At 39.7% G+C, this 10,875-nt stretch overlaps 1 protein-coding gene across 8 annotated transcripts in view; it reads right to left on the bottom strand.

Moving 5' to 3' along the window:
* The window catches only part of LOC122554978 (ribosomal protein S6 kinase alpha-3), a 125,319-nt gene that overhangs the window by 78,834 nt on the left and 35,610 nt on the right, over positions 1–10,875 (bottom strand). For all 8 annotated transcript variants that reach the window (XM_043700470.1, XM_043700462.1, XM_043700465.1 and 5 more), the window contains one exon: positions 3,027–3,146. In XM_043700470.1, coding sequence (XP_043556405.1) covers positions 3,027–3,146 — 120 coding nt within the window. The remainder of the gene's footprint in view (positions 1–3,026; positions 3,147–10,875) is intronic.

Here is a 10,875-nt window from a genome sequence, read left to right as displayed (position 1 = left end):
ACCTTACCATTAAGTGTATAAGTCCTGCTAAGATTTGCTTTCCCAAAATGCAGCACCTCGCATTTATCTGAATTAAACTCCATCTGCTACTTCTCAGCCCATTGGCCCAGCTGATCAAGATCCTGTTACAATCTGAGGTAACCCCCTTCGCTGTCCACTACACCTCCAATTTTGGTGTCATCTGCAAACTTACTAACTGTACCTCTTATGCTCGCATCCAAATCATTTATGTAAATGACAAAAAGCAGAGGACCCAGCACTGATCGTTTTGGCACTCCACTGGTCACAGGCCTCCAGTCTGAAAAATAACTCTCCACCACCACCCTCTGTCTTCTACCTTTGAGCCAGTTCTGTATCCAAATGGCTAGTTCTCCCTTTATTCCATGAAATCTAACCTTGCTAATCAGTCTCCCATGGGGAACCTTGTCGCACTCCTTACTAAAGTCCATATAGATCACATCTACTGCTCTGCCCTCATCAATCCTCTTTGTTACTTCCTCAAAAATCTCAATCAAGTTTGTGAGACAGGATTTCCCATGCACAAAGCCATGTTGACTATCCCTAATCAGTCCTTGCTTTTCCAAATATATTGTAGATAAATTATGCACAAGTTTTCATGCAGAATAGTTTTATTTTTTAATCTGCCTTTAAACTCCTGTAGAGGTTCTGTTCGTAAATAACCAGCAAGTGACAGAATCAAATAGACACTGCACAGGAGGAATACAACTGAAGGGAACTTGTTTTTGTCCACGAAAAGAAAAAAATGTTTCTCCAGATGAAGGAGATTAAATGATTTTGAGGTAAAGCTTCTCCATAGTATATGGTACATGTTTTAAAAAAAACTATTTTCCCATCATCATCAGACACTTAATAATAACTTAGTTTGATAAAAGTTGCTGAAAATTCCTGTACTAGTTTGAAATTCAAATTTGTATTGGATAAGTGAACATAGCGTAAGCCTCAACATCTTGCGCATTCATCCTACATCACAATTTGTTTTGAAAAACAGTCAGCATTTTTCTACACTAATTTTTATACTTTCTTCCACCACAAAAATGGTCATTTAATTAGAAGCTTTTACTGAAGTACTGATTCAAACTGCTTTCTTCCTTCATAGGAAGACAGATACAGATGTATGCCATTGAGGCCATCGAGCAACACTATTTGATAAGATCACAGCTAATCAAACATTTCAATGTCTTTTAGACACACCTTCCCCATAACTATTTATATCACTGACAACCAAAAATTTATCAAATTCTATGGCAAATATTCTTTAGATCGAGCTTCTGAAACCCTTTAGTATAGGGAATTCCAAAGATTCATAGAACGCAAAATAAAATTCTCATTGCGGTCTCAGCTGGCATCTCCTTTGTTTTTAAATTGTGTTCCCTGGTTATAAACTCCCCATCGAGTGAATCAACCCTGTCTATTCCGTTAAGTATTTTGTAGATTTCAATGAAATCACCTCACATTCTTTGAGCCAGAAGATACTACAGGCCCAGTTTGCCCAATATCTCCTACAGGACTATCCTACCATCCCAGGAGCAAGTCTGGTGTATTTTAATCACACTTCCTCTGTAGCAATATTTTTTGAAGTAGACAGAACAAAACTGCACAGAATACTTCAGGTACAGTCTAACCAACTTCTTTACAACTGAAACTAAGGCTTCACTACATCTTGTACTCAAAGCCTCTTCTGATAAAGGCTGACATTCCATTAATCTTCTTAATAACTTGTTGCACTGGCATCGTGGCCTTCATTGACTTATTGCAAGGACAAAGTCCCTTTTCACAACTACACTTTCCAATCTCAGTATTTTAAAAATATTCCTTCTACCAAAAGTGGATAATTTCATATTTTTCCACATTATATTCCATCTGTCACGTTCTTGCACAATCTGTCCAAAACCTCCCAAAAAAGATGTCTATAGACCTCCTCACAACACAGAGCAAACATTACATTTGGCCCCCATATTCAAGTTATTGGATTTTTAACATGAACAGCTGGGGCACAATCACTAATTTGTGGCACCCTATTACTCAATCTGCCAACAGGAGAATGTCCTACTGTTTTCTATTTGTTAACCAAACCCTATTCCATACCTCCTATATCATGTTTTAATTTTGCTAATCACACCTTGGAGAACTTTACCAAAAGCCTTCTGAAAATCCAAATCTACTACATCCATTGATTCCACTATCAACTTTATTAGTAAAATCCTTAATAAAATTCGCAATCCAGCTGCACCCAATCAAATCATTTTTATCAGGGTTAAAATATCATGTCCTTTACGATAAATATTAGCATTTGCTACCCCTGTTACCAAGGACAATGTAGTTCTCTTTTCTTTTAGCTTTCCTTTCTCAAATAGTGGGCTCAAAATTTAAAAACTGAAAATAGTACTTAATCCATTTTTCATAACTTCAGTTTCTACATTTTCTTTTAAAAATGGTAAAAAGGTAGCTACGAGAGTCTCCAACCAACTTCACGTTCCAAGATAATGGCTTTCCCCTCTAATTTCATTTGTCAGCATCTCCAGCCATAATTTACTATACCATTTTGTGTTTCTTTCCCAGACCATGTTCAAATGTTGAATGGCTCCAAGTTTTCACTTATCCCCACATTTCTCAATTCACTTAGCATGCAAGAATCTATTCATTTTGGCTGAACATCTTCCATACTGACAAAAATTGATGAATAGACTTAGTAATAGCATGATGCACTTACTTGCGTTGTAATTCACCTTTAAATTGATGCCTTAGATCAAGACCAAATAAGACATATTTGTTGACTGTTTGACAAAATCACAGCTTAATGAAATAACTTCAGTTTAGTGGCAAAATCAGAGATGACCCTAATCTCCCTGGAGCCAATAAAAATTTAAAAATCAAATAGTGAAAAATGTAATAATTTACAAACTGGGTCAACAAATCACTTAGACCATGGATCTATATATTGAGAAAAACACTAATTAATATTTCAATATTGGTGAAATATTTTCAGAAAACTTTCAAAGACTTACTTTTCCAAATGATCCTTGTCCCAAAACTTTAAGAAATTCAAACTGAGAGGGGTCAGCCTTTTCACATCCTTCTTTCACAAGGCACGTTATTGGTATCTCCTGTTCATTTTCTTGATCTTGCTGAAGAGGTAAAAGAAAAGTATTTATATGATGCAAAAATGTTCATCCAAAATTAATACGGCAATTTAATAGCCAAATTTGACTAAGTAGTTTCTACAAAATCTTAGATGTTGCATCAGCATAAAAACTTAAATTGTACTCTTAATAACAAAGTTTGCAAGGGAATTTCATCCTTTAGTCAAGAATTTAGAATATTTGTTCTCAAAGATATGAATTTTCTCCACAACTGTGGGGCCATATACTGCCTTGATCCAATGAGAAAGTCAGATGCTGCAGATAGGTGATGTCACATAGTTTCCTCTCTAGATTGAATAAACCCTCAACAATAGTTTGCTTTGACCTGCAGCTAAACAGAAGCAAAAATCAATTCCTCTGTAAGTCCACTTGATACATGAAACCTGATTACAGTATCAAGAATGCAGAACACATTTCAGACCTAGTGATGTAAGTGCATAGTTCCTTGAAAGTGGAGTCAAAGGCAGACAGGATGGTGAAGATGGCATTTGGCAAGCTTGCCTTCATCGGCCAGAGCACAGAATATAGGAACGGAGATATCATTAGTAAGGCCACATTTAGAATACTGCATACAATTGTGGTCGCCCAGTTACAGACTTAAACTTGAGTGTGCAGAAAAGATTTACAAAGATGCTGCTGAGACTGCAGGATTTGAGTTATAGAGAGGCTGAATAGGGTGAATAGTCAAAATCTTTTTCCTAGGGTGGGAGCAGTCCAAAAGTAGAGGGCATGGTTTAAGGCGAGAGGGAAAATTTAAAAAGGACTTGAGGGGTAACTTTCTCATGCAGAGAGTGGTACTTACATGGATTGAGCTGCCAGAGGAAGGTATAACTACAATATTTAAGAAACATCTAGATGGGTGTATGAATAGGAAGTATTGAGGGATGTGGGCCAAATGCTGGCAAACATGACTAGGTCAGATTGGAATGTCTGGTCAGCATGGACAAAATGGACCGAAACATCGGCTTCTATATTTACAACTGACTCTTAAGTATTATCCATATTCTCTCTTTCCGGATTCTTCACTGAAAGAAAACAACAGATTTAAAGGAGGAGGTGAGCCAACAGTTAGGAGCCATGTACCAGATGTCAGCACCTATCAGTTGAGGGATTTTCATTTTTAGTGGTTACATCTATGCTAGAATATTCAATCAGTATGACAACTACCTCACAAGGCAGTCTTGCAGAGAAAGCACCAGTGAAATAGGTGGACTGTCCCTTAATCTGATTTTAAGTTCGAATTGGACTGGACTGAACTGATGCATAGCTTTGTAGAAAACAAATCTGTCATCTTATTGTTTAGTCATTTGTTTTATTGGATCTTTGCAGTACAGGTAACAAATACATTACTCAGCAAAACAAATTTATTTTGTGAGCATCTACTCAGGGTAATCAATATTGTAGCCCTGAAATGACAACCAATTAAAATATTAGAACAACTGCTTTACAAAAGTCATCCAGAAAGTGACCTTAAGCAAGACCTGCACAGCTAACTTTCCATGTTGACATGTTAATTGCCACGAGATAGTCAACTTCCAACTGTGAAGTAGGTAATTGAAAATTTTGAATTGTAGGCAAGTTAACAAAGAGTTAAGTTCTCAACTTGGAATAGCCAAAAGCCTACACAGACAGCTTCTAAGAAATTATGCAGTGCCTGTAATAATTCTACACATCTCAACCTCAAAAGGTTGAAGTAAGAAAGTGACTGCCAAGATGATTTGAGACTAGTTGTTTGCCTCAGACAAATTTAAAAGCCAGTCTAGGGATGGCATGAAAGTCCAAAGTGCCAGCTGGCTGCAATGGCTCTGCGTCGAATCAGTTTCCTGTACTCAACAGCTTCTCTTATGGAAGTACATTTAAAACACAAAACTATTTTTATGTTGATACCGGTACAGGTTGTTTGGTGTGGAAATGGAAAAACCCTACACTAAGGTAGTTCTTCTTGTGTTAATAACAGGGCATATTATCAGCACAGTATCAAGGAAACTTTAGCCTGCTTCTGGCTGTGCTATAATTGCCTAGGGAATGCTCTCCAACTCAGCCTATTTCTCACCCTGAATGAGAGATACTTTCTTTAAAATAAATGGCACAAATTAATGCAACACAATGGAAAATGGCAATCTCTAAATCATTTAATTGCAATGATTCCTCTTGAACTAGAATTCATCAACAATGCCAGAAACCATGCATGATTGGACCATAAAGTCCAATCCATTGTCACACCAAAAGATTTGCTAACTCATTTAGCATGACTATGCTTTAGGGCCAGTCTCGCATCCAATCTACTTTGTGATCATTTCACCTTAGCTATTCCCTCAACTTAAAAATATTTTTCTTCACAGTGTCAAAATTTCCATGCCATGGATCTGAAATAAATCTATTTGGAACCTTGCAGGTATTTTTTAAACTGACAGGTTCATATTCACCTGGTATCATATTGCTCAATTTACATCCAATAGCTCTTGAGACTTATCAATTTCAAAGATTTCTTTTTAAGTTCTGGAAACATTGTGGTTCTTTCCGACCTAAATTTTGTTTTACATTATTTCTCAACTCTGATGAGCACCAGCTCTTACAGGGCATACTTGGCTGCAAGAACTAAAAGTGGCTAATACTCATCTGCAGGGCTAAGTAAAACATTAGTCAATTCAACCACGGTGGGCATCAGAACAGATTCCAATTTGTTCATTACAGAAGCGCTCTCTGTGCAAAGACAATATTTCCTTAGAATTTTGCAAAAAATTGGGTGTCCAAATGCCTCATCTCAGATGACAACTAAAAAGTTGAATGGGTGAAAAAGAATTTCTTACATTCTATAGACATACCATAAAACTTTAATCATAAACACTCAACCATTTTATGCAACTAGCTCTCAAGGTCCAGACAATTTATTAACTGCAGAAGCTTTGCTGATTTAGTTTAGTGAAATTTCAAACTTTTTTCATTATGCACTTAGCACAGCGCAAAGGTTTGCCCAACAAGCAGAGGCAGCTTTGGAGGCTTGGCTTTCGCCAAAAATCTTCCATTTTCTTCAGAGCACAGTAAAAATCTTAAGCAAGCAAGCAGCAATCTAAAGTAGAAAATATCTATATGATTTATTGATTAAAAGCATCCCTTATGTGACTACATAAAAATAAAACAAATGATAAGCCATACAAACCAGGAGCTTTACAAATTTTGATCCATAGTGTTCAGTTTGCTCTCAGGTAGGGCAGTGGGTTTCGATAGTCCCAAAAAAGCCCTGTCTTGATACACAGGCAGTTGTGATTATGAACTTGGAGGCCACATACCCAAACACCATGAACCAGACCAAGGATTTCTAAAACTAAAAACTGTCTGGTGTAATATAAAGGCAAAATACTGTGGATGTTGGCCATCAGAACCGTTATATTGGACTCAATATTAACCAAGTCACTCGCCATAGATGCTGGCAGACCTGAAATTTTCTAGCACTTCCTGTTTTTATTTCAGATCCTCTGGTCTTTTTGTCTTTTGCAGTTATGTATTAGCCTTAACGAATCCTGAGAATCAATTAATGTATCAAATCATTATTTCCAACTATTGAGGGCAAGTTGCTCAATGCATTTTGATCCAAATAATCATCCAATGCCCTTGAGTGCCTCAACCAAACCTTCCCCTACCCCATTTCCAGGTAGTATGTTCCATGGTCTAACAACTTGCTGTGTGGAAAAGATTGTTTTAGTTACGTAACTTTAACTTTAAATCTATGTCCTCTTGTTATTATTTTACAAACACTCAGCCTATCTACTCTGTCCAGCTTGCTCATGATTTTGGAAACCTCAATCAGATCTTCTCTCAGCCTTCCACTCTGCAAGAACAGGCCCAGCTTCAATCCAATCTCATGCCTGGAACCGTTCTCAAATTGCTTCTGCACTCTGTCCAATTCATTTGCATCTTTCTTATAACGTAGTGCCCATAACTGACAAGAGTACTCCAGCCTGAGATCTAACAAGTGTCATATACAAGTTCAACATCGCCGTCTTGCTCGTGTACTCTAAGACCTTGTAAATAAAGCTGGAGAGCACTCTATACTTGATTTACAACTCTCTTCACTGGTCCAATCACTTCAATGATTTGGACACATATACACACAGGTCCCTCTGCTCCCACACCCCCTAGACTGTACGGTCTTTCTGCCTCTCTGCACTGACTGTCATCTGCTACCTATCCACCCACTGCACCAACTTGTCAATTTTCTTCTGGGATTCCACACCTCCCTCACAGTTCGCAATTCTAAGTTGAGTGTCCCTGACAAGTAATACTTAAATTACAGAGTTGTTAGCTGCAGAAGAAAAATGAAACCTGAAGAAGGAGAATGACAATATCAGTCAACATTACAATGACTGTAATAATGTTAAAAATTGATTGAAATATAGAAAGAGCACAAGTGAAAAATGGTAATAGCCACAGATGACAAGTAAGGAAAGAAAACAGCAATATGATCGGCCACCATTCACGACAAAGCAACAGCAAGCCTAAAGGTACCTATGCACAAAGAGAAAGCACTATTAAGTGATCAAATAAATGGCTAAATACAAATAGTCAAAACCTGGGTTCGCTTCTGCTGCCGTCATTTTACTCTCTGCCTCACCATTGGAAAGCATGAAATATGAATCTGTTGAACTTGTGTAGCTTGTTCTCTTAAAATCAAGACGTTTGATTGTGTTACAACACCTCTTTGGCCATCTCACCCAAGGTGAGACTTGAACTCAAATCTTTAGGCACAGAAGCAGGGACACTAGCCTCTGCAACATATTTCTGTGTAACTGTGCATGCAATAAGACTTACACTAAAATAGATAACCTACACTTGCCCCTACAGAAATTTATCAAAGCATATTTGTCCTTTTCATTTAGCACAGCATCTTCATAATTTTGAGTTCCATTAACATAACACTGTCACAAACACTTACTGATATATTTTCTCTAGAGTTAAGCAGCATTAAATAGTCCATAGTGAACAGAGGATATTTGAGTTTGCAGCACAGGCTCTTTTGTAACATCACAAACCACTTCTATCAAACAGCTACGTACCCCATTATCCCCATCACATCATCGACTGTCTTCAGGCTTTGACGCTTTGGAAAGATCTTAGAATAAGATATATGCATTTTTGAAATTTTCTTTTCATCCGTGAAAGAACGATGGTTGTATTCATAAATGTTTCAAGAAAGGACTTGTCCTTTATGTAAATGTCAAGTGTAATTTTACCTAAGTAGATGTGCAGCACAGAAACAGACCCTTTGGTCCAACCCACCCATACTGACCAGATATCCCAACCCAATCTAGTCCCACCTGCCAACACCTGGCCCATATACCCATCCAAAAACGTTTAAAACGTTTCAGTTGTACTAGCATCTTCCACTTCCTCTGGCAGCCCATTCCATACACGTACCACCCTCTGCATGAAAACAGTGCCCCTTAGGTCCCTTTTATACCATTCCCCTCTCACCCTAAGCCTATGCCCTCTCATTCTGGAATCCTCTATCCCAAGGAAAAGACTTTACCTATTTATCTTACCCATCCCCCTCATAATTTTGTAAACCTCCATAAGATCACCCCTCAGCCTCCGACGCTCCAGGGACAACAGCCTCAACCTATTCAGCCTCTCGCTATAGCTCAAATCCTCCAATCCTAGCAATGCCCTTGTAAATCTTTTCTGAACCCTTTCAAGTTTCCGATACGAAGGAGACCAGAATTAGGGCTGCATGGTGGCTCAGTGGTTAGCACTGCTGCATCACAGCGCCAGGGATCCGGGTTCAATTCTCGACTCTAGCAACTGTGTGGAGTTTGCACATTCTCCCAGTGTCTGCGTGGGTTTCCTCCAGGTGCTCCGGTTTCCTCCCACAGTCCAAAGATGTGCAGGTTAGGTGAATTGGCCATGCTAAATTGCCCATAGTGTTAGGTGCCTTAGTCAGGAGTAAAGGTAGGGGAATGGGTTTGGGTCGGTTGCTCTTCGGAGGGTCGGTGTGGACTTGTTGGGCCGATGGACCTGTTTCCACACCGTAGGGAATCTAATCTAATATTCCAACAGTGGTCTAACCAATGTCCTGTGCAGCCACAGCTTGATCTCGCAACTCCTGTACTCAATACTCTGACCAATAAAGGAAAGCATACCAAGTACCACCTTCGCTATCCTATATACCTGCGACTCCACTTTCAAGGAGCAATGAACCTGCATTCCAAGGTCTCTTTGTTCAGCAACACTCCGTAGGACCTTACCATTAAGTGTACAAGTCCTGTTAAGATGTGCTTTCCCAAAATGCAGCACCTCGCATTTATTTGAATTAAATTCCATCTACCACTTCTCAGCCCATTGGCCCATCTGGTCCAGATCCCACTGTAATCTGAGGTAAGCATCTTCACTGTCCACTTTTGGTGTTATTTGCAAACTTACTAACTATACCTTTTTACACTCACATCCAAATCATTTATGTAAATGACAAAGAGTAGTGGACCCAGCACCGATCCTAATGGCACTCCACTGGTCACAGGCCTCCAGTCTGAAAAACAACCCTCCACCACTACCCTCTGTCTTCTACCTTTGAGCCAGTTCTGTATCCAAATGGCTAGTTCTCCCTGTATTGTGAGATCTAACCTTGCTAACCAGTCTCCCATGGGGAACCTTGTCGAATGCCTTACTGAAGTCCATTCAGATCACATCTACCTCTCTGCCCTTATCAATCCTCTTGGATACTTCTTCAAAAAAAATGCAATCAAGTTTGAGAGACACAATTTCCCACGTACAAAGCTATGTTGACTATCCCTAATCAGTGCTTGCCTTTCCAAATACATGTACATCCTGTCCCTCAGGATTCCCTCCAACAACTTGCCCACTACAGACATCAGGCTCACTGGTCTATAGTGGCAAAGGTTGATTTTAATCTTACTACGAATCCTCTTGCAAGGATGCCTACATTGAAGAAGTTCTCCTCTCTCCATAAGAATCTGAGTCTCTCTCGCTCACTGAAACCCCGCAGGTCATCTCCTCTGCCCTGAAGCTCTTCAACCATGTACTGAAACAGACCCACTACCACAGCCACATCTGATTCCTCAATGCTTGCCTCCACAGCCAACTGATCCCACATGGACTCCAGACTACATTCAAACCAGCACAGTTTAGACCCAAACAGGACAATCAGTACAGACTACCGATTCAAAACCACCAGAAACAGTTCTCCTTCAGGATCCTGCGCTCCACATTCGCAGTAATGCGGCAGCACCTAACCTCTCTAGTCAGCTGTGCCTCAACTGAGGGCCACACTCACTCAGAACTGCAAAGGACCTCTCCTGTCCTATCTCCTAAAAAGAAGTCATACTCTCAACACCATTTCAAACATCAAAACTTTGAGTACAATAAACTTTTATATACCCACCTCCATAACCAGCATTCCTCAAACATTCCAGAAGATTCCCCTGGCCTCCAGAACTGCTCAGTCACCATTATCCAGGAGGCTGGTACAGCTACCATCCCTACGGGGATCAATGATGTCACTTTCACCACCATCATGGTCACTCCCGCCCCTCACGATTTCACATGCACCACACTCGATATCACCTCCGCCCCTCACGTCATCACTGACGTCACACGTTCAGCGACCTCACACCCCCCACCCCCGCATTGCTGCGTTCTCCACCACTTCCACCCCCAACACCACTGAACTGCACACTGACCGCCCCCCAACAGATCCCAC

This window comes from Chiloscyllium plagiosum, chromosome 12, assembly GCF_004010195.1.
Source record: "Chiloscyllium plagiosum isolate BGI_BamShark_2017 chromosome 12, ASM401019v2, whole genome shotgun sequence".
NCBI lineage: Eukaryota > Metazoa > Chordata > Chondrichthyes > Orectolobiformes > Hemiscylliidae > Chiloscyllium > Chiloscyllium plagiosum.
The sequence above is the reverse complement of the archived record's forward strand: the minus strand, read 5'-3'. Positions and strand labels throughout refer to the sequence as shown.